At 36.7% G+C, this 25,530-nt stretch overlaps 1 protein-coding gene across 1 annotated transcript in view; it reads left to right on the forward strand.

The window, feature by feature from the left end:
- Positions 1-24,513, forward strand: part of LOC118854675 (follistatin-related protein 5-like) — a 98,563-nt gene extending 74,050 nt beyond the window's left edge. Inside the window, exons 3-4 of the mRNA XM_036764981.1 lie at positions 20,092-20,212; positions 24,503-24,513. Coding sequence (XP_036620876.1) covers positions 20,092-20,212; positions 24,503-24,513 — 132 coding nt within the window. The remainder of the gene's footprint in view (positions 1-20,091; positions 20,213-24,502) is intronic.
- The last annotated feature ends 1,017 nt before the right edge of the window (positions 24,514-25,530 follow it).

Consider the following 25,530-nt stretch of genomic DNA (forward strand, 5'->3'; position numbering starts at 1 on the left):
ATTCTGAAATTTGGCTATAATATTTCTTGGAGTTTTCAATTTGGGCCCTTTTTCAGGGGGTGATCATAGGATTCTTTCGATTACTATTTTCCCCTCTGGTTCTAGGACCTCAGAACGCTTATCCTTGAGGATTTCTTGGAAGATACTGTCCAGGCTCTTTTTTTCATTGTGGATTTCTAGTGGATGCATAATTCTTAAATTGTCTGTCCTGGATCTATTTTCCAGGTCAATTGTTTTTCCAATCAGATATTTCATGTTTTCTTCTATTTCTTCTCTCATTACATTTTGTTTGACTACTTCTTGAAGCCTCATAGAGTCATTAGCTTCCACTTGCTCAATTCTACTTTTCAATGAATTGCTGTCTTCATTTTGCTTTTGCTTCTCTTTTTCCATTTGGTTGATTTTATCTTTCAGGATGTCATTTTCTCTATTTAGATTCTGAATCTCCTTAGTCATTTCACTGATTTTACTTTTTAAAAATTTATTCTCATCAGTGATTTTTTTTCCATTTTTTTTAACCTCCCTAATTTGGTTTTTAAAATCCTCTTTTAGCTCTTCCAGGAACACTTTTTGGGCTTGAGACCAATTCACATTCCCTTTTGAGGTATCAGATGTGGGTATAGTGTCAATGCTGTCCTCTTCTGAATTGGTATTTTGAGCTTCCCTGTCTCCATAAAAAGAATCAATGGTCCTCGTTTTCTTTTTTTCATGTTCTTCTTCATGTTGGTTAGCTTTTTTCCTGGCTTTAAAGTGGATTTGTGCTTTTGGGGCTCAGGGACCTCTGTCCCAGGTTTCTTGTTCTGGGGATTGTGGGCCTAGTTAATGGCTTTGTGCTATAGCCTCTGGTTTCCTGAGGTGTGGGGGAGGGGTCATCTGGCTGCTGGAAGTCTCCTCTTCCCCTAGGGCTGCTCTCCAGGATGGGTGGTTTCAGCCATGGTTTGTGCTGGTGTCTGTCACCTCCCCTGGCTGTGCAAAGGCACATCTAGGTTCCTGGTGTTGACCCTTGCAGGCTCCACCCTTCTGGGACTCAGGAACTCCTGCTGTTTGGATACTGAAGCCTCACTTCTGACTCCTCTATTCCAAGGTTTTTCCCAAGGTATTCTCTGGGTCAGGAAGGGAGGGATATGAGTCATTTACCTGGCCATTATGACTCCTGGAATTTCAAGAAGGCAAGTTTCAAACCTTTAGGCTGCAAGCCTCAGGAGTAGATGTCTTGCAGCCACAGGCACTGTGCTGCTGCCTCCTGGTCACTTCAACAGACTCCATTCTATACTGGGAGGCCTGGGGATCTCCCCTGGTTTCTTGCATCCAGCATTCTCGCTGCTTGGATGGAGGGGTGGTTTCCACAGCTGCTTCTGCTTTGCTGTGGTCTGATGCAGCTGCGAATGCCGTGTGCTCTCCCAGCCTACAGATCCATCCTGTTGACCTTGTGGACTCTCCTGCCTTGGAAATTTGCCACACTCAGTCTACTAGTGGCTTCTAACTCTCTCAAATCTGCTCAGATTCACTTTTTTAGAGGTATCTGACAGAACTTGTGAGAGAGTTCTGCTAAGACACTGTTTTCACATGGCCCTCTGGCCCTACCCCCCCACCATCTTTTTTTTTTACTCTGCAGCTTGTTAAAATCTTTCCTAAAATTCGATTCCTAGAACTCAATACAGTACTTCAATGAATACTGATGAGTCCTGAGTAGGGCTAATATTCTTGACCTTTGTTATGGATACCATGCATCTTTTAAACCATCCTAATATCATGTTAGATGTTTGTCTTTTTTCCTTTTCTTTTGAAAGTTAGGGGCTAGGGTGGGGAGGGGCAGAGTAGTGGTACAGGACTCTCAAGTCAACCTATTAACCAATGTTGGGCCTGCAGACTTCTAAACCCCAGATTCTTTATACATGTACTATATATTAGTCTTCTCTTGTGCTATTGAGAATAACTACATTGATGAGAACATATTATTGTTTGAAATATAAATAAGTAATTGTAGGGCTTTTGTTGGATATTTACTCCACTATTCTAATAAATTTATGGTCTCACTCATGAGGGTATTTCCTTCAGTAATGTGCATTGCAATATCATCCTGCTCTACTTTTACCCCTGTCTTCTAAGAAGTTCAACATAGAGGATGTACTCAACATTCTACCAGGCTTCCTCCTTTCTTGTGATATCACACAGGCTTTGTATCTGCTATTCTTTTCTTGCCATGTGACCATCTTTTATTTTTTTCTTCATAGAGTTCATTAATGTCATTCTTGACATTCTTTTTTATTTCCTAAAACCTTGTTTGCCATGTGTTATGATCAATGAACCTTGCCTGGTGAAGGATCAGGGAGTGGGATTAGAGAATGGGGAGTGGATTAGGGACGTGCTTTCTTATTTGCCAAGTTCCAGTATCATAATTCATAGTAGCAGTAGGGTTCAAGTTGTTATCTACTTATAGTTTCTTGCCATACCAAGAGAAGGCAAATCCTAGTCAGTCCTGCCAAGCCCAAAAGGTGCCTATTGCCCTTGGCTTGATCCCCAATTTCAATTCTTTGGATATGGTAATGTTCCATGACTCGCAACCAGCTTTATGGCTATTTTCACCTCCAGATATGAAGAAGAGATGTCAACCAATTGTCAGGGAATGTCTCAATACTTTTAAGGAAAAACAAGCATATTTTGTATGGGGGAATAGGTTCAGGATAATGTTCTTACTACACTTTCTGAAAGCAACACAGGCAGTTTGTCAGAAAGAAGATTTGAATCCAATAATTCACCACTTAGTAATGTCACATATATGTTTCATATACAGGTGATAAGAACAATTTCTATTTGAATTTTTTTATGTAACAGATATATTCATGATATTTTAATGAATTTTTGCTGTGATCATTAAACAAGTAAAATAATTTGCTTAACAGCTTTCCATTGTAAGTAAACAATTTTAAAATGTATTATTACTTCATTGTAAACATTCTTCCAATGGTAATAAGTAATTGTAGTAGAGTAAATTGGCTATAATTTTCTTAATTTAGAGCTATTGTTAATTAAAGTTCATAGCCTTGCTCATAAAATATCTATTTCTCTTGCTTGCTTAATTAAACAAATCAAATCCGTAGAACATTACTCATATTTCAAATTTATGGTGAAGGCAAAGATGTATGTACCTAGCTATTTTCTTGATGGATGTACCATAGTTAGATGTTCAGCTTTTTTTTAAACTAATGTTGCAGACGACTCAAAGTACAATTGATGGGGATTTGGTTTCACTCAGTTTAATGCTTTTGCTTGTATCTGAGGGTCCATGTTATGACACCTCCTTCCAATCAAAAGGAGCTTTTAAAGCCAGGAAAGTATACAACATAGCAAAAAGAAAAAAAAATATGTTATTATTGATTCCCAATCAGGGCTTGCTCCACAGAGAATCTACCCTGGGGCATGTAAGTACATTTCTTTCCTGCTCTCTGCTTTGGACTTTCTATTTCTTTTTCCCCACCCCAGTTATTTACATTTTAATGTAACTCTTCTATATAACTCTTCCTAGAACTCCATTAATGTAAATTTCTATTCACTCATCTGAGCCTATCCTGATACTCCTACTGAACTATGAAGGAGCTGAATGCCTTAGGCAGCAAGAATGTCTAATTACACTTCCATAGCTAATCTCACCAGCATAATAAAAGACAAAATTTTGACTTAAAAAATCAAGTCTGTATGCCTATTTTGTCAGAACTTTTGATAGCTCTCTGACCTAAGGAATCTCGTTTTCCATTTCATGGTGATAGTGACTGTTATCTTTTTTTTTAATTGTCTGGGAACAGTTAAAAGAATTGCTATCCTTCTTTATACTTGTCTTCACATTCCAAAAATGGATTTTCCCATTTTATTTGTATTAAAAAAATTTTGTATGTTCCTAACATGGACAGAGTATCAGTATTGCATTTTCTTGATATATACTTTTTTTCTTAATATATGACATACTAGCATTTGATGCATTAATAATCAATAACAGAAATTTCCTAATTAAAGTGAATTCAGGAGTAATTGTACTGTCACTCACATTTGGAAGATGCTTTATTTACATAAATTGGATATAGTATAGTCCTCATACATCCTTATCAAAATTTTAATTTCCGTTAGACAATGACATAATAGCACTTTAGGGTGACTTTTCATTTGGACGTATCTGAACTTCTTTTCTAAAACATCAGGTCCAAATTTGTCATTCATACTTCATCAACTAAAATTCATTAGCCTCTTCTGCCACTTGGCCTACTCTTTATGCTAGATGTTCTTTTCAGACTGCCTCTTAACAGAGAAATCAGTGCTTAGATATTAACATCATTATGATATTAGCAGTTACAATTTCTAGGCTAGTAATTGGAAATGGACTTAAAAAAAAACAAAAAAAATGGGAATGTTCCTTGCCACTAAAATTATATTGAATTTGTCCTTAACAATGCACAGAAAAAAATAAATTGATTATTATTGAGGTTTATTGTTGTCTTCTTACTGGGTTTCTTTGTCCAAAACAATGTGGTCAATCCCATAATAGGTTCCAAATGTTTCTGACTCCCCCTGCCCAGTAAAAAAAATGGAAATGAGCCTGTGATGTTAAATGCAACCTGAGTTATGTCTCTCTTTACCTGAGAGTTTCACTTAGGTTTCCAGGATGGATAGATAGATAGATAGATAGATTTTTTTTAATCCAATTTTGTCTTTTGTCTTATCTGATACAATATGCATCTCTAAATTTTAAGTAATCTGTTCCCTGGGGGCTGTGTGCTTAAATAAGCAGATATATCACATGTATTGATTTAGTTCTTCCTCCATGTACATTCTATTTAATCTTAATAAGCTAACTCACATTTGGAGTACAAATTAGCAGAGAATAATTCCTTAATGTTTGCATATGTCAACTTTTTTACTAAAATAAACTATTTGCTGTCTTTAGGCCTCACACTTTTAGTTTATTCTCATTATAATTTTTAAAATGTGCCTTTTCATCCAGTGTGACCATATGACTATATTTATAAAATATGTAAAGCTATTTAATATGATCAGTAATCAAACCATTAAGATAGTCATAATAGGTAGTTTTAGTCTCTTTAGTGTAATACATAGTATCACAACCTGCATAAAGAAACATGTGTTTATATATGAAAAAGGTAAATTCTGTTTCAATAATCTTTGATAAGGTTCTAAACCATGGAATTTTTAAACTGCAAGTTAACATTGGGAATGTTTTTTTTTTTTTAATAATGGCTTGAAGGCAGTATAAAAAATAGAAATAGAAGTATTTAGCATTGAAATTGGTGACCAGAAGATCAAGTCATTGACTTAATGTGCATTATCTTCTGAGGCTGTCAGAGAACCACAGGCCAGCAGCCAAAAGGTCCAAAAATATTGGTGATTAAGGCTTTTTCCTAAGAATGGAATCTGGGAAGTGAAACATTTCAAGTTTGAATGGTGAAGTCAGAGTTCAATTCAGTTAATGTTCTTTATGGGTCATATTGCTAGAACTGGGTTCAGCCAAGGTATACAATGCTAGGCAGGGAGAGCCAAAGGAGGTTGAAGGTTGGGACTGATAGGAAAGAAAAACAAGAAAACAAAAAATAAAACCAGAAAAAAAACCAAAAAACTAAAACCAAAACAAACAAAACAAACAAAAAAACAACTAATAGGAAGCCAAGAAGCTGCATCAAACTCAAAATTTGGTAAACACATTTTATCAATGGTGCTTCTATTATAACTTGCTTTTCTGATCTGTCAGGGTGGCTAGGGTACCTTATCTCATTGTATATTGGAAAGTGATGAGAACCTCTTCTGTTTTGCATATAATATGGAGGATACATAAAACCACTGACTTATTTATGAGACATTAGATGAGATTTTAGAAATCATCTAGTTTAAACTCTACTCTTCTATCCTAGGCAGCTAGATGGCTCAGCAGTCATCTAGGTGGCCCTGGACTTGAAGTAAAGAAAAAGTGAGGTCAGACTTGACCCCAGACACTTATTACCTGGGCAAGTCACTTAAATTCTGTATGCCTGTATCAGTAAGGCAAGATTCATAATACTGATGGTGGCCCATGAATATGCCTATATAGTTTGTAATCCCAAAGTGTAAGAGACTCTCTGTATAGAAAGCAGAAGAAGTAAAACATTTATTTAGACACCAGAGGGTCAAATCCCAGGACCTATAACTGCAATTCAACATAGCAGTAATTGTATCCCAAAATCAGTAAGTCTACCTAAACGTAAAGGCAAAGAGATTAAAACGCAGTATCACAGCAAGGAGCCAAGCCATTCTGTAATCTTCTCTTCTGCTAGGGCCTTCCTGTAAATACTCACTCATGAATCCTAACTGTCTGCTTGCCTGTCTCCTCTCCTCCCACAGTTCTGAAAGCTCTTGCAGTTCTCAGAGCCCTTCCAGTTCTCTCTCTGTCTCTCCATCTCTCCATGTCTTCCAGTTCCCTGTCCTCTCTCTCAGTTCTCTGTTCTTTTTCTTCTTCTTGCAGCTCTCTGGTCTCCAAAACTCTCTAGTCTTCACAGCTCTTTAGTCTGAGCTTCATGGCTACCCACACAGTATACATACCTTGTTTAGGGCCCTGGGGCTTAGTACCTACTTAGCAAAGGGGTCTGGGGCTTAGCCCCTACTTAGCAAATGGGCCTTCCTACAAACAGGCCTCCCCTAATCAAGATTACCTTAACTAGCTCCACCTGAGGCCTATTGAATAAGCAGAGAAGATCTTTGATCACATTTGGGCCCCAAGATATTTCAAGTCCATTACATAGGCAGCTTGTGTCTGAATAGGTACTAATATTTCTTAAGTACAACAAAATCCCCACAATATAAACAAATCATGAGCTTCACACTTACAAAATAGTTAACATAACATCTTATTACCAGAGTGGCCATATGGTACACTCTTCAGCTCCTAGATCTTTCATATCTATTACATAGGTCAATTGGAATTTTGATATAACTGGTATCAACAGAACTTTACAACAATATAACAGGGATGACTCAAAATAGTTATACAGAACAATGTCATCATTTTCCACTCCCCACCCCCCCCAAATGAATGGGGCTCAAAATCTCAGGTTAAGGGGAGAAGGTCCCATCCTCCATGGCTTCTTCCTGCTGAAATTGGACATAGAGCTGTCCCTGTCCCAAGAGATCAAGAATCTTATTTAATAGGTCAGTTCTTTAGCAAGCTTGCATCCAGAACTTGATTGATACCAGGTTCAGGGATTACATGTCACAGTCATAGACAGTGGATGATGTCCAGCTTAAGCAGTCAGTTATCTGCAAGTGCAGGGTACTTAAGCCTGTAGGAGACAAATCTAGCAAAAAGGTTAAACAAAACAAAGGCCAAAAAGAATAGGTAAATATGGGCTGTTTTCCCTCAAATACAGTAATCTCTATTTTTATTGAGACTTCAACTATGCAATGTCAATTCAACATCATAGCCAAACTCAGGTGGGAAATGTTTCTTTTCAAAAGGAATACAATAAGGAAACTAAGCCAGAAGGATCTCATTCTAGATTGAGACTAAGACTGTCCTCACAGCTTTTTCCCAGATGTACAAGGGAACACAATGAGGAAACTAAGTTAGGAGGATCCCATCCTAGATAAAGACTAAGACTGTCCTCACAGCTTTTTCCCCAGATACAAACTTCCATCTGTTAATCGTATAAGATCACATGCTCTCTGAGTGGCCTGTGGCATTCGTTGATGTTAGCCATGATTCTGGAGTCCATGAAACCACTATCTTAGCCTTATTTATGATAAAAATATATGAGTTAAGGGTGCAATTTGGTAATTATCTTCTCCTGAATAAACAACTATTACGGTATTGTCCTTCCCATGTGCTATAATTTCTGCAGCCTTTGGAACATCGAATGGCTTCTGTTTTACCCATATGTTTGCTCCCAATTTTATTCTGTCAGTAGAACCAAACCCTTCCTTTCCTATACTAGTTATTTTGGAAAGAGGGTCAGTTTTCACAAGGAATAGTGATCACTTGAACTATTCTATCATTTTCACAAAACTATACGGGTTCTTCATCCAAATTCTGGAGTGTCACAACAATTTCTCCTTGCTATCTAGAATCTATCACTCCAGCCAACACTCAGTTCCTTGAGCTGCTAATCCTGGTTTAGGTAATAGCCATCCAAAATGATTCTTAGGGATTCTCATACATATCCCAGTAGATATTTTTCTTATCTCTTTCCTACCCAACCTAAAGTTCTCTATGCAATGTAAATCATATCCTGCAGAACCAGGCATTCTTGGACACAGTGCTGGGACATCTTCCCTCACAGTCCAAAACTCAATATTTTGGATCTCATGTATTTGCTGTTTTTCAATCTGCAGATTTGGGGTCATCATTCTGGCTAGAGGTGTATTTCCTCCTAAGGGTCTATTATTCCAGTTATGTAAAGCAGTAAACACATTATCCTTCCAATGTTGGCGTGAATTATTAGAAACTAACTTTCTCAACTGTTCTTTCAACACTCCACTTATTCTTTCAATTAACCTAGATGCTTGTGGATAATATGGGATATGATATATCCAGTCTATAGTATTCAATACACAATATTTCTTCACAAATAGTTGGGCTATGAAGATATCCTTGTGGCAAGCATGTAAACATATGCTGTTTGCCTTGTCAAGTAAATGCAAACATTGCTTGGAGTCTATTGGGATCATAAAGAATGCATTGGACAAATCAATAACTGTGTACCGAGTCCCATCATATTTCTGGATCTTTTCTATTAAAGTAACAGTATCTGGAACAGTAGCATACAAGGGATGAGTCACCTTATTCAATTGTCTATAATCCATTGTCATTCTCCATATTCCATCTGACTTTTGAACTGGCCAGACAGGATTGTTCCATTGAGTAGTTGTAGGGACTAATAGTCCTGCTTCAACATATTCCTTTATAATGCTGGCAATTTCATCTTGCCCACCTGGTACGCTGTACTGCTTCAAAGTAACTACTTAAGAAAGTTCAGGCAAAGTGATTGGATCCATTTTTATTTTCTCTACTAAAACTGTATTAATTTCTATTTGCTTCACTGCAAATTCTATTTCCCTTCAGGTAAATTCAGAGTCATACACTTCAATATATCTGTTCCAATTATGTATTCAGGAATAGGCATAGTGACTACAGTATATTCTATCTTAGGCAATTGTCCAATTTTCATCATCAGTTTAACTTGCCTGGATGATATTTCAGCCCTTACTAGTCATGTGATGTTAATAGGAGTTCCATTCCTGAACTTGTCAGGATTTCCATAAATAAGGGAGGCCTCCACCCCAGTGTCTATTAATGCCCTAGTTACAGTATTTGACCCATTTTTCCAATATATGGTCAGATTTATATATGGTTTGTAATACCTCCTGTGTGTTTCTCTTATCTGAGCTGGGGCTTGGCCAATTTCCTAGTCTCCCTGAAGTTATGACTCACTTGGATACAAGGATTCAGGTTGTGTAGGATTTCTAGCATTTATAGGGACAGCTCTTACTTCTCTATTCTGCCTACTGTTAAGCCTTTTATCTCAGTACATCCTTTACACTTCATTAGTTGAAATACCATCTATCATTTCAAAATCCACACCTGCTCTCAACAGAGCAGTAAATATTTCTTTTCTTGTCACTCTATTCTGACATTGAATCTGCTGGCTATTCATTCTTCTCTCTCAAGGAAATGTATTTTTTCCCCAGTCTCCTATGTCATTTAACTATGAAATCTTATCTTGCAGTTCTGAAAGAGGGTGCCCTACTTCCCTAATTAGCAGAGTCAAAATTAGGTGTTTATAAGCAGGGGAGCTGTTTTAACTATTAAAATTCTATGAGACTCCCAAGGGAGTTTCATGATATGCACCTGCATTTCCTATCATAATAGCAGTCTTCATCATCTCCTCCTTTAAACTGCTTGTACAGTCTCTAAGTGAATACCAGGGTTTATCCCCACTGGGCCACATAGAATCAACAGGATATTTTCTACAACATCCTTTGGCTGCTAAAGCTAACAGACTAGCCATATTGTTGCCACTTCCTTGCAGATGGTAATCCATAAAAACTTGCTGCATGAAAGTATTCTGACTAATGCTTATGAATAACATTCAATCCACATTATCAACAGATACTCCTGAAGCCCCTTCATCACTGATTCTCACCATCCAAGATATCAGTGATTCTCCCATTCTCTGGGTGAACGTACTCAAGATGTCTGTGATTTCTTGCTGGGAAAAAAAAAAAAAAACTTCCAGAATTTCCCTAACAAATGAATTATCATTTTGGGCTTCCTTCCTTTTTCTCAATATGTGGCACACTTCTGTCTGAGAATCTAACAATATCTCATTTTCTATGTGAGGAGCATGATTTAGCATAGTAACATTTCATGCTGCTGCTTCTAACATCGTTTCATTCTCTTCTGACTCTCTTCCCCTGTCACCATGGCAACAAGAATGTCAGTTAGACTCAACTTGAGCTGAACTGAAATGCACTTTTGCCCTCCTTGGGTTCCTCTTTCTCCTAGCCACATTAACAGCAAAATCCTCATTCAAGTCAGTAGATTCCTGAGCAATAACCTTTATTCCTGCCACCTGAGATTCCCCATCTTGCTGTGGCATGGAAATATTCTAATTTCTTTCTCTTAACAATCTGTTCATTCTTTCATATATCAGATGGTAAGAAGATAACAATATCCAGCCTTGCCTTGAGAGTGCTGTTCATAATTCTCTCCCTGACTTAATTTTAATCTCTTGTAAACATCTTTTCAAATCCCTAGAATCTCCCCCTATAGCTTGTGTTCCCAGCATTCACAGAGTCCAGGGCCTTTAGCCCATTCCCTTACTAGAGAGAAATAAGGTAAATCCTCCTATCCTGGATATTCATCTCTTCCTCTAAGGTCCTTATGCCTCTAAATAGAGACTATATACTCTGCAACCCCATCCTCATTGCCCAATGTATCAGTTAGCTAAGATTCATAATATCTATAGTGACCATGGATATGCCTGTATAATTCGGAATCCTAAAGTATAAGAGACTCTCTATATAGAAGGCAGAAGAAGTAAAACATTTATTTAGACACCAAGTGGGTCAAATATCAGAACCAATAACCCCAATTTGACATAGCTGTAATTATAATCACAGCAAGGAGCCAAGCCATTGTGTAACCTTCCCTTCTGCTAGGGCCTTCCTATAAACACTGACTCATGAATCCTAACTGTCTGCTTCCCTGCATCCTCTCTTCCTGAAGTTCTGAAAGCCCTTGCAGTTCTCAGAGCCCTTCAAGTTCTCTCTCTGTCTCTCCATCTCTTCCAGTTCTCTGTCCTCTCTCTCAGTTCTTTCTTCTTTGTCTTCTTCTTCTTTTCACAGCTCTCTGGTCTCTGCCGCTCTCTAGTCTTAGTTTAAGGGCTACCCACAGGGTATATATACCTTGTTTGGGGCCCTGGGGCTTTGCACCTTCTTAGGAAAGGGTGCAGGCCTGAGACTTAGCCCTTACTTAGCAAATGGGCTCTCCTACAAATGGGCCTCTCCTAATCAAGCTTCCCTTAACTAGCTCCACCTGAGGCTTATTGAAGATCTTTCATCACATTAGCACCACAATACCTCAGTCTCCAAATTGCAAAGTGGCTCCAGTAATATATCGCAAAATCATACACTATGATCAGGTTGCATTTATACCAGAAATGAGTGATTGGTTTAATATCAGTAAATTTATAAGCAAAATTGGCTATGTTAATAAAAAGAACAACATGATCATGCCACAATGCAGACAAAAGACATTTATACACACACACACATACACACACATACACACATATATATAATATGTATGTATGTATATATACACACACACATATATATATACTTTTTGTTTATATGTTATATACATTATATTTTGTGTGTATGTGCACATACATACAACCATTCCCATATATGGTTGAATACACACATATTATATGCTACACAGATATTATATGCATACACACATTGAATTCAATTTCGGACACAATGAGCTTGATATGTCATTGGGCCAGTTAGGTGGAAAAAATCAACTGGGTAGTTGAAAATGTAGTTTGGCACTTTGGAGAGAGTTTGCAATTGGAGATGTAGATTTGAAATGCATTCACATAGATTTAATAGTTGTATCTATGGAAATGAATGATAACTGCGGGTAACATAAAGGGAGGTGAGAACAAGACAAAAAGCATTGTCTTGGTCATCTTTTATGATAAGAGAGGCAAAGGAGGAGGAAAATCCAATGAAATGTTAGACATAAAGGAAGAAGAATCAAGACAATGTGGATACCAAACGACAGAGAAATAACAATGATTTACAACGTCAGATGGTCCAGAGAAGCCAACCATGATGAGAATTGAAAACAGGCCTCTATGTTTGACAAATATAAAATATAAAGCAATATGTTTCATAGGTCAAAAACAAGAGAAGCTCAAGACTTTAAGAAGAGTGTCAAGTGTGAGTTGAGTTCATGTGAACAATGATTGAGATAAACAAATAGCCTTCTAAAATACTATTCAGAGCAAATAATATAAAATAGCAAATGAATACGTCCTCTGTTTTGGACATGTTTCAATGTAACTATTGACAAAAAGTAGAGCTACCTAAATAAGTGTCCTGTTCCCTGGAAAGAGAATTAATCTAGCATTCTGTGGAATAAGATGAAATCCTGTCTCCAATACTTATTAGCTGGGTGACCACAGACAAGTTACTTAAACTTTCTGAGACTCAATTTCCTCCCTGTAAAATGGAAATATTTATAGCTTGTACAGGGTTGTAATGGTGATTGAGTTGATATATGTAAAGTGCTTTGAAAACTTTAAAAAAAACCTATGGAAATATATTTTATTTCTGTTTACTTTCTATTAGGAAAAACTGTTCTGGGACTAGAATAAGTTAAAAAAAATCAGTTAAACAAAAAGTGAAACCAGATAAGTGAGAAGATATTGAGAATAGCTGCAATAAAGTGCAAGTCTTCTAGCCCAGAATTACATCCCTGGCTACAGAAAGTAGTCAGAGGAATTATCATTAAAGCCTTCCTGAAACTTTGAGGAATTCTACAGAAAAGGAGTGATACAAATGTCTCAGTTTTCACAAAGAAGGACAATGTAATAATAGTTTAGGTAATTATATTCTTGGTTGCTATTGCTACAGTAATAGTTGCCCATATTAGGCTCAATTATCTGTTTTCTGCAACCTACAGGAAAACTGACAAATTAATTCTTTAATCTACCTACGGGGAATCCTATATATCATTGTATATAGTTTAGCCATCAAGTGACATAACGTTCATGTGTGTTGGTTAAAAACATGTGTGATGGTTAAAAACAACTTCCGTTGGAGCCAGAGGCTGCTATAGCTACAGCCGCAGCCAAAGCTGAAGCAGGAGCTGCCAGTAGCAGAGCTGACCTACGGAAGGAAGCTGAACAAGGACTTGAGGCCAGTGGGTAATCTTTTTACCATAGAGGGGGAAGCATGATTTTGCTTTACACCATCATGCTTCTTTGTAGCCTCCTGGTTACTCTTGTGAAGTGGACTTATTGGGCCTGGAAGCTTTGGATCAATATATCAAAATGGGGATGCTGGTTCATGGGTTGGTTACTGTGGAGCCTAAATATATGCTTTGATTCTTCTGCCTCTTATCTTGAGAATTTCTTATATCCAGCGGTTCCAAACCTTTCAGACATATATATGATCCTCTTTGAGATTATAAACTCTGCCCTCCTAATACATTTGGCGACGAGGATGGGATCGCTAGGTATAAGATCTCTATTTAGAAGCAGAAGAACTTCAGAGGAAGAGATGAATATCCCAGGGTGGGAGGATCCATTTTATTCCTCCCTAGCAAAAAAATTGGCTAAAAAAGCTGGACCCTGTGAAAACTGGGAACCAAGGCTACAGAGAGGAGATCCTACGGATTTGGAAAGGTGTTTACAAGAAGTTGGGATTCAGTCCGGGGCATCACTACCTAGGCAAAGCTGGATAGTGTTATCAGCCTACCGGCTAGTATATGAAAGATTGAGATTAAGTGAAAGAGATGGGGGCACTCCTACCCCACGGCAAGAAGGGGAATCTCAGATAGCAGGAGAACAAACTGACTCAAATGCAAACTTTTCTATTAATGTGGCTAGGAGCAACAGGAGAGCAAATAAGCCCAGAGTGCATTCCAACCCAGCCCAGACTGAGCCTGACTGCCTGCTTTGTCCTTGCCATGGTGGCAGGGGAAGCAAGTGGGGGGAAAATGAAACAACGTTAGGGGCTGAGGCACAAAACACTACTAGGGTTCAGGGGAAAAAGCCAAACTAGTCAAGGGCACTTGTTGACTAAGTGCTAAGGAGCCCATTTTCGGTTGCCAACACATCATGCCACTAACCAACTAACTTCACCAGTGGGCCTTCATTATGTGTGTGCCAGTCACATATCCCCACTGCTCAGCAGACAGTGCCCAGTTTCAATAGAGAAGAAATGAAGACATAGAACTTATTGTATACAAGCTTACAATATATTTTAAAGATTAATAATGAAGACAAGGGTAATGTGATGCAGTCAAAAGAATAGTTCAAGGTCTATAGTTAGATGATTTGGGTCCAATACTAGCCTTGTCACTTATTGCATGAATGACTTAAGGCAAGCACTTTAACCTCTCCATATGAGTTTCTGGATCTGAAGGGAAAAGGACTAGCTGGCCAAGGTGCTGTTCTGTAATAATACCTGAAAGCCTCAGTAAGGAATTTTAGAAATGTTTCCAGAAAATGCTATTCATGACAATGTGACAACTGTGAATATTAAAACTAAATTTTTAAAATCAGAAGCAGGATCTTAATTATACTGCCTTTTCTTTGAAGTGATTTAGATCTATATCAAAATTTGACATCAAAATTCGAAGATGCCCTGTAAAGCAAAGAGAATGTGTTCAAAATAATTTTTTTACCACCCGTGACAGAAAATGCCACCTTTGTGTCATAGCCAATCTTTCATCAAGTCTGACGCTGCTCTTATTGATTTTCATTTTTATTTCCAATCATGCAAATGGAAAGCCTGATAAAGGACCCAGGCCACCTGATTACTGCATTTAACGTTGTCTTTCTTTTCTCATGGATTTGTATAAGTATAAAATCTCTATTCATGAGTAGTCTGGAAGTTGGAAATTTCCAGTGGCAGATACTCGGTAACCAAGTATTTGGCCATGGTTCATTTATTCATAATAGTCGAGACTTCAATTTAGGCCTAAGTCATTGTCCGTTTATATGGCTGTACGTTATGGAATACTACAGTCTGAAAAATTGAAATTGAAAATTACCTAGAAGGCAATGGAGAGGCACACAATGGGCATTAATACTCTGTAACACATTACAGGAATGATGAATTATGAAGCTGTATATAGGATGTCATTACAAAAATATATGAGCAAAGAAAGAACATGGGCTGGCAGGTACTACAGTGAAACACTTTGAAATTAAGAGAAAGTCAGGCAAGCCTCTTTGGATAGACCCTCTGTGGCATATTTATGGAGAACATGGAAAGGAGTAGGATAAAATGGGCAGGGATGGATAGGGTATAAATAGTGAATGAGTTCATATCAGTGAGCTCAAAGATCATTTACATATTTGACTATGTAACTACAAGCAGATTTCTATTTGTATGTGGTTTTGGAAATATCCATCTTTCATTATCATAAGTTTAAAATAAGACCTATCATGAGGCTTTGAATAAGTCACTCTCTCTGAGGCTCAGTTTCGTCATCAATAAATATGGAGTTGATATCTGTAGAATCTTGCTTTCAGAAATATTGTGAGGATCTTTGTAAACCTTGAAGTTCCATGTAAGTGGTAGCTAGTACTTTATTATCATTCTGTTGAGTAGCTGAGCATACTGTACTTTTTAAAAAAGTGAACCCTCATATGTTCAAAGTTCAAAATGACGGATGCATTTTTGGTTATGGCCAGTGAGGAAATTTCTTTCGTTTGACTACATATATTTGTTGGGGGTAGGAACAAGGAAGCTGTTTGTTTTGTTTTAGTTAATTGTGGAAAGGGATTGGAGGGAGAAAAAATGTACTTGTTTAACAAAGAAAAAAAGGCAAAGAATCCAGAAAAATATCCCCTCCCCCCAAAAAAAGAAAAGGGGGATGGGGAAAAGGATACTCCTTTCTTTCTTCATGATAAATGACCACTTTTCCATAGATGGTTTGGGGTGTTCAAAGGTCCAGGGCAGATCAACCTGACTTAGTGTTTCCCTAGTCACAGCAAGTCCAGCTGGAACTGATTTTAAGAGTCATTCCAGCCTCCTGATAGGATACATGAATATAATTGTGCACCTAGGAAGCTGTGTCTGGGGGAAAGCCAATGAAAATTACCTTAGCAGCTGCCAGAGCAGGAAAGCAAAGCACTTGGAAACTATCCATGGTGATATAACTATTTTCTCAGTATTGACATTCCTTCAAATAAGGTCATTTGGAGAAAAGTATATAGATAATGCTAGGCTTGTGAGGTGGGATTATTTGTGTTGTAAGGATGTTTTAAGAGTAACATATATATATCTGTGCATCGCAGGAAAAAATGACATGCATCATTATTATTTACTTGGAGATAATGGCTATTATTCTTAGATACTGTAGAAAATACTGATTGAGAGAAAACCGCCACTTACTTGAAATAACTTCCGTGAATAATCTCTCAGTTGAAATAATATATTTTATTTTAAACAAAACAAAATATGAACAGTGAAAAAGCTAAGTATATAATGCTAAATACTGGAGAAGGAAATGGCAAACCTCTCCGGTATCTCGGCCAAGAAATTCCCGTGGATCTCTTGGGGTTATGAAGAGTCAGACATGACTAAACAACTGAACAAAATGATAACAACAGCAATAATATTAAGTGTAATTGTTGCATTTATAACTTGCTTCCTCCCTTTTTCTTTGTTACTGATATGGAGGATTAGGTATACGATTCTAGTGGGAGGTTTTTACTCTAAAATAACAGAATTAAACCCCTATGTCCCATCTTGTAAAAACTGGACAACTCTAAACAGAGTAGAAATATTCACATGTCTCCTCGCTGACTGGATTTTGATGCACACAATCAACATATTAAGTATTTATTACATGACCAACACTGTGCTCAAGACAGGAATGTGGCAGAGATACATGTAAAATTTTCAAGGACACTCAGCCTTCCATCTGCCTTCTCCATAGGCCATCAATTACATGCCAAGATCAACTTAACCTGAACATACATAATCAGGCTAGAGGATTTAGAAAATGGCAGAAAATGCTATTTCACTTTTTTTGGATGAATGTAGAAGGCTTAATTATCTTGACAGTATACTTTTTGGGAGGTTTAGGAGGGGTTCTGGAAATGAGATTTCATCAATTTTGGGAATTGCCAGTCTGTAAGTTTCTTCTGTTACTGCAATTATAGGCAACAGCTGTCTTTGTCTTAGAGAGTTGCTGAGGTGTATTGAGAAGTCATGTGACTTGCATATGAATTCTCAGTTATTATTTATCAAAGGAGTCTAACCAGGAGTGTGCTTCTAAATGTTAAACAAGTACTTTGTTGTAAGGCAGCTAAGCGGCACAGTGGACAGAACACTGGGTCTGGAGTTAGGAACATCTGTTTTTAAATTTGGCCTCATACACCTACTATCTGTGTGAGCTTGGGCAAGTCATACAACTTCAATTTAACACAGTTTTCATAACTGTAAAATGGAGATGTAATAGCATTTACTGAAGGATTGTTATGAAGATCCGATGAGACAATATTTGTAAAGATCTTAATACAGTGCCTGGAAAGTAGTGGATATTATATAAATGCTAGTTATTATTATTAATTATTGTTATTATTATTATTAACCAGCTCACTCCTAAAATATATACGCAATATACTTTTAAGTTTAATTTGTTTAACTTAATATAGGTTTAATTTAAATTTAATTTGTATTATTGACATTTTCTCCATTATTTTCTTAAGTCTAGGTAATCAACAAAACAATGAATAATGCCCTGTTTTGCCCACTTGCCAATTCACGAGGTGTATTTGCTCAAAATTATTATTTAACAGTTGACTCTTAGGTACCCACAACCAGCTCCGGCATACCACTATGCCTGATTGTTTCTATATATTCTGTGATGTGACTATGAACCACAAATAAAAGAAAAAAAGTCTCTTCATCTTCCCACACTGCTACTTAATTTATGTTTCATTTCAGTCAATATAAATTTTAAAAGTAGATATGGGGTGTGAAGAAACTAAAGAGGTCCATAGAATGCCTTACAAACTCTGTCACATTGTATCCTAAGTTCTTACATCATTGCTTTATGTTTGGAGAGAGAGAAAGGATATCAAGGAAGGATAAAAGAAAAAAAATTCTTCCTAGGAAATGCCTTTTCCCATCATTTAATGAATTAGAACATTATAATGTCTGAGTCTCCTCTTATTTCCATAGAAGAAAAAAGTACTTGGGGGCCCCATAGGATTGCTTATAGAGGTGACTTATGCCATAAGGGAACTTTGTTAAGCCCTCCAGCCACACTACGTAAGTAGATCAGCACTTAAAACAGAAATTGTGCCCAATATCTATGTATATGCATCAATCAAAAAATAATCCATTTTGTCTCCCTAAAATAGGAGATTATCAGGTTAACTAATTGAATTTTTAATTTCAAACATGTTGGATGTGAAAGAAAAAAAATGTTTGTGAGGAATGGAAAATAATTACATTTTTCTCAGTGATTCCTATTTCTAGATAAGATGGCTGAGAACATGGTTATAAAGTAAAATTACATAAAAATGTTATTTGTAGTTGAGAAGAAACAATTGCTTTAGTGGATAGAGGGCTAATCTTTGAGTCAGGAAGATGTGAGTTCAGTCTTATCTCAGATACAAACTGTGCAGCCATAGCCAAGTTTCTTAGCTGAGAAGAGAGTACCAAACTAAGAACTTAGAAACTAAAATTCTTTCATAAGCTTTTCTTGAAGTGTCCCTGGTCAGATCACTCAGTATCTTTCTATTCATGTGTATATATGAACCTATGTATGTATGGATGTATGTATTGTGTGTGTCCATACACATATAGAAAATGAGTCTAAAAGGTTATGGTTGTAAATCTCATCTATTGTTTCAACAGTCTTTCATGAAAGTAGATCACACAATATAGAAATGTTGCTCATTGGTCCCTCAACCTATCTATGTCAATGCCTACAAGTAGGGGCATCATCAGCAGTCATATTGATGGTGCCAGGCCCTGACACAAATAGTTAATGATCATTTCCAAATTCCCTGACATCTAACTGATTACATATTATTTCCCTCAATAAAATCTGTGGGCAATAGAGGGAGGATGGAAAAGAGCTAATTCATCATTTATTCAGGCTGTTAAGTATATAATAAATAGATTCAGGATAGTGGAGTATAAATAGTGAGTGAGAGTGGAGTGAGTTGGACCAGATTTCAAATGCTCATTCTGGCACCTAGTCGGGGTAAGACTGGACAACTCTCTCTCTCTCTCTCTCTCTCTCTCTCTCTCTGTCTGTCTCTCTCTCTCTCTCTCTCTCTCTCTCCCTCTCTCTCTTTTCTCCCCTTCCCTTCCCTTTTCTTCTCTTTCTTGTCTTTGTCTCTGTCTCTCTTTCTTTCTCTCTTTCTCTCTCTCTCTCTCCTCCTCCCACTCCCAGCTCTAAATTTGTAATGCTATTTCTGTCTTAGGCCAGAAAGATAGACTCCAAATCTTTCTTTTAAGTGATGTTGTCTTCATCAATGATCCTATAACAGGGCAGCAACAAGATTACTTTGGTGCTCATCTAGAGCATGCTTTCAATGCTGAAATGTTATGAAACTCATATTTCATGAAATTTTATGTAAACCCAGTGTCATGGTCCTAAAGGTATTAACTTTCGAACTGTAATAAATAATTATAAAGTAACTGGAAATCCCTGACTTTACATAGTTTTAGTTCATTGCCCCATAGCAGCCTTCAAATGATCTATTAAATGATTATTAGAAACAATTAATTATACCAGAGAACTCTAAAGACCCCAATGTAATTTCATGGTTATAATTTTCTTGTCAGGTAATAAAACAGGATGAACTTGGCAAGGATCTGTCTGACTGTTCACTGTTTGATCTGCTGAAATATGATGACTTTAACTCGGACAAGCACCTAGCCCTTGAAGAATTCTACAGAGCGTTCCGTAAGTACTTTATAAGATTCAGTTTATGATTGCTCCTGGCTCCTTTTTTCTGCTTTCTTTACTCAGTAATGTACATTCATTGTAGCACTGTGTGCATGACAACTGAGATTGGGGTGATAGATTTCTGGAAAAGTGTCAGTGCTTGCCTACATGACAACAAAGCTAAGTATCTGGGATTTCAATAATTATCTATAAATATCTCTTACCACCTGAAAACATTCTTGTCTTAGACTTAATTTTAGTAATCCTAACCTGAGGCTTTAGGTTTTGTATTGCTGTGTTTGGGCCTATTTTGTGTTATGAAGTGGTGCTTGACTGACGTTTCCATATACCTGGGAAAGGCAAAAGGTATTTCTTTATCTCTGAAGCACCTCAGATTTTACTAGAGTGACAGTTTTTCAGTCTCTGCACAGTGCAGCCCTAGGTGGATTAGATGGTAGCTTCTGTTTATGTTTGAAGAATACCAATGAAGATTAGAAGAGTAGCATTTTATTTTATGTTGAGTTCTTTGGGACTTTTAAACACACTGAGTGCCTGTACATATAATTCTTGTGATATCGGACTAATTAAAAAATTATATAAAACAGGATTTAAAAGCAGTACATTGGCGAATCTATGATGATTGTTTCACTTAAATTGTTTGTGTGTATATTCAGCATTTTTAGTTAATGTGTGAAAGTCACAGCTCACTTTCTGTGTAGGAGAAAGTAGTTTCGGATATTGAGTTGGTATAGCATTTCTTTTGCAGCAAGATTAATTACCATAAATGCTCATTTTGGAATTTCTTTGTGATAGGCTTATTAATATGACTGAGGAATAAAACAAGATTATGACTCAAAGACTATTCATTCAACAAACATATTAAGTGCCAACTGTGTGCAGGGTTCTGTGCTAGGTGCAAGGGGGAATACAAAGTTTAGAAAAGACTGGGTTCCTGCCTTGCTGGGGCTCATGAAACATTAGGGGAATATAGCAAAGACACAAATAAGTATCAAACATAACATTAGGTGATTTGTATGTTAATGAGGTGAGATACAATCTAACATATGACCATCTACAAACATATTTACAATGAAAACATAAAAAGGTAGAGCTTTCCTGATATGAAAAGTTTGAACTAATGACTTTTGGCCCAAACTCACTTTGTATACATTTGTCCCTCATGTGCCGCCTCCACCCAGCTGAAGTTGTTGTTTTCTTTGGGTTTTTACATTGAGTTTATGACTTGCATTGGGGTCTTATCACTTTAATCACTCATGGCCTCCTTGTCTTGACCTATATTCTTGCTTACCTGACTGTTCTTAGCCAAAAGTCATTAAGAAGCAGCAGACACTTTTTAGAAACTCATTCTTCAAGTGCGGTGGGAATTGCCTACGGGTGGACTTAGATGCTGAAAGCATTTTACCTTCTATCACTGTTAAGTGTTTCTTTGATCTATCAATAGATGGAAAGATTCTTGATTGGAGGAACTTTATTAATGAAACTCAGTACATAATAAATATTTAATAAATTATTATCCAATTAAAATTAATCTAGTGGGACACATTCTGAACATATATCTCATGCCCAAACCTGATCAACAGAAAAAAGTATGAAGTCTTTCCTCAGGGACTATACATCAGCTCTCTGGAGGAAAACTCCATTTGATTCCTCATTTGATTCTCAGGTAACTAACTCATAACGTTTTAGGACATTATCAATTAAATATGTAGAAAGACCCTTGATAACTACCATTGGATCTTCATTTTTTTTTAACCTTGTGAAAACCTTACCGTGCCTCTGACAAACTACATATTTTAATCATCTCAGCTCTTAACTCTATTCTGTCTATCTTATGTGTGCTCAGACAGCCTATCTATTCTTTGACTTAGTGTTTTCATTCTAATACTAAGCATATCTGAAGAAATTCAGATTCATCTTTTGTGTGTGTGTCTGTGTTACTTATACTATCACCTCTTAACTTTGTATCTTAAAATTCTACTTTCCACTTTCAGTCCTTCTCTAATCCAATTTCTCTGCAAAATCCCTTCTTCTTGACCAAAAATTCTAGAACATTATCTTCTGCAAAAACACATTGAAATGTCATTTTTGGTTATTACATGTCCCATAAATCTCAGTTTCCTTAATCCATCTCTCATTCTCTCCATTCCTCAATCTTCTTATCTTAGTCCTACCTCATTATCAACTTTGAATTCTTGTCACTTTTTTCACACATCAAATGATTGATGAATTCAACCAATATTCAAGCTATGAAAACATTAACACTGACTATATGTGAGAGAGCATGAATGGCACCAGGGATGCAAAGTTGAGAGTCCCTGCCCTAGAGAAGCTTACATTCTACAAGAAAAGTAGGGCAGAACAAAATGATTTTACATTCTCTAACACAGGTTCTTAATCTTTTTAGTGTGTCATTGAATCCTTCATCAGTTTAGTGAAGCATATTGACTTCTTAGAATAATGATTTTGAATGTAGAAAATAAAGTATTTATAATTACAATGGAAATGACTTTAAATTAAATAAAGTAATTTTCTCATCCAAATTCATGTACCTACAAAATGTATCATTGAGCCCCCACAATGTGGACTCCAAATTGTAAATTCCTGTTTTATATTTTTTTAAACTCAAATTGTTTGACATGATAGAAATTACATTCAAATTATAGATTTCAGGATTTTAAGAAAAGAGAAATAACAAAAACCTATAAATGAATATCTGTGGATGTATAGAAGATTATTTTAGACATATTAATTTTGGGAAAATTAATAATCACCTAAGGATTTAGTTGCCTCATTAAACAATACAGTGAACTCCAGTATAGCATTTTCCCTATAGCCAGAACTCTTCAGGAACTGTTTCTGCCACCTCCCTCCCTTTTTTCTATATGTATCATTCCCTGATGCCATTTAGAAAAAAAATAGCCTCCCTTTTTTAGTTCTTCAATCTATTTCTGGATTAAAATCAAGGCTGTTCAAAGAAGTTGGACAGAGAAAAATGGCACTTCTGACACCTGAGAAATCATATGTTATATAATAAAGGATTTTCTCTTTCACGAATCCCCATTTGTCAGCTTCTGTGAGTACTCAAGCTGATATTTCACAGAGGTATACAAGAGCAGTAAGTTTCTTGCTTCTCATGATATAAGAAGCTTAATGTGTGGGCCTGGCTTGGGATTTGAATGGGGAGAAAGACTGTGTATTTCATATTGGTTTGGTAGATATTGTTCTTAGAAAACTTGCTGTTACTTTATTTTATTTTTATTATGCTCTTTCTCTATATTGCAAATCTCTACATGTACATGCTCATTCTGGCATAAATGGTTCTGAATTGTCAACCCTGTCTATTTTGATATGTAAAATGCCAATAAGAGGGAAACTAAGGTGTGTTTTCTCTCAGCAAGATAACAGTGTATTAACAATTATGTGTATACCTGTTAATAACATGGGTCAGACTGGCCCCCTCACTTAGGTCAATGATGGGGGAGTTGGGGGGGAAGTTTCTTTGTTGGGATGCAGGAAAGGAGTTCTGGGTGGTTGGGGAATGTCACAATTGGCTACTGGGAAAGGTGGACTTCAGGTGTGGATGATCATTCCTCTTTGACAATTAAGGAATATTAGTTGCTTTATGGGCCTCAATAAATAATCTTGACCAGAAAATCAGGACCAGTACAGTCTGAGACCACCTGTTTAGTTGTCCCCTTAAGAAAGATCAAACCACTCCTAGTTTTTCAAGAAGAGACAAGGGCAGAAGAACTGTTACTTGGGGTGGGAGTCAACCTAAATCGATTTCTTTTTAGAGAAATCAAAACAGAGGTCATAGGTAAAACTAGTTAACAAGCAAATATGATCATATCATTCAGCTCTGCCTTTAATTTAGAACTGGGAAAGACTGCATTTTTTAGCTTAACTGAAAAGTTGTTGCTGTTGATCAGTCCTTTCAGTTATGTCCAACTATTTGTGATCCCATTTGTGGTTTTCTTGGCAAAGAAACTAACTGGAGTGGTTTGCCATTTCCTTCCACAGCTCATTTTACATATGAGTAAACGGAAGCAAACAGAGTTAAATGACTTACCCAGGGTTACACAGTTATTAAGTGTCTGAGGGCAGATTTGAACTCGGGTAGATGTGTCTTCCTAACTCCAGGCCCAGCATTTTATCCACTGCTCCACCTAACTGCCCTTAACTGAAAACAAAGAAAAAAATGAGGTTTTCTAAGATGGAGAATAGGGTCTATTATAGAGAAGAAACAATTATTAAATGATACAGTGTAATTTTAATTTCTTTATGCAGAGGATGACTAAATTGCCCAAGAACTTTCAAGTCAGTTCACTTCAAGAAACATTTGGTGCTAGGAAGTGAATACAGAAAAACAAAAATGAAGTGGTCCTTGCACTCAGAGAATATATACCTAATCAATAAAATGTGACTTTCCAGTTTACTACAAGAAAGAAGTGAAGGTGCTGCCTATTTACATTTTGTGAAATGCTCTCTTGAACTGCCAATCATTTCTAATCTTCTTGTAGAAGTATAAGGAAAATTAAAATAAGTGATGTGAAACTCAGTATCAAGCCATTTTCCTACATTCTGACAGATTTTCTATCCCACTTGCCTATTATTACTATCACACTGGCAAAAAACAAAGAAACAAACAAACAACAGCAACACACTTCTAACACACACATTCACAAGGGAACCCAGGTTGTTAAATGTCCACTTTTATAGACTATCATGACATTGATTTTAATGATACTGTAATTAACTTGTTACTTTAATGCCGTCATTAACCATGCATTTTATTAAAATACTTCATACCTTAGTATCTAAGTCTAGTATTCTTATGTTTTGATCCTTGTTGTCTGCTCTTAGTAGAATCTAAGCTCATGAAGGGCACATTTTTAAAGCATCTATTTTGTTGTTGTTGTGGTTGTGGTTGTCTTTTGTTCTTGAAGTGGACCATGACATCAGGAACATGGTGACATGACATGCAGTTGATTTTGATTTGAATGAGGGAGGGCTTTTCATAAGTCAGCAGCCTGACTTTCTCCTCCAGAGCTATCTGAGATAGAAACAATTGAGGTTACTGATGAGCTGTGAGTATGACCATGACAATGGGTTTTCCTCTGATGACTTTCTGAAGGTTGGGGCAGAATATGATAATGGCATAGTCAAAACCAAGTAATATATCTGGTGTGGGGGGAAACGCTCAGTTTTTGACATTTAAAGGGGGTAATTTTCAATAAAGTAATTGTTGAATTATTTTCAATGATTGGGTGATGGGCTTCTCACTAAGATAACTCCATGAAAGGTCACAGAGGAGC

This window comes from Trichosurus vulpecula, chromosome 6 (assembly GCF_011100635.1).
Source record: "Trichosurus vulpecula isolate mTriVul1 chromosome 6, mTriVul1.pri, whole genome shotgun sequence".
Taxonomy (NCBI): Eukaryota; Metazoa; Chordata; class Mammalia; order Diprotodontia; family Phalangeridae; genus Trichosurus; species Trichosurus vulpecula.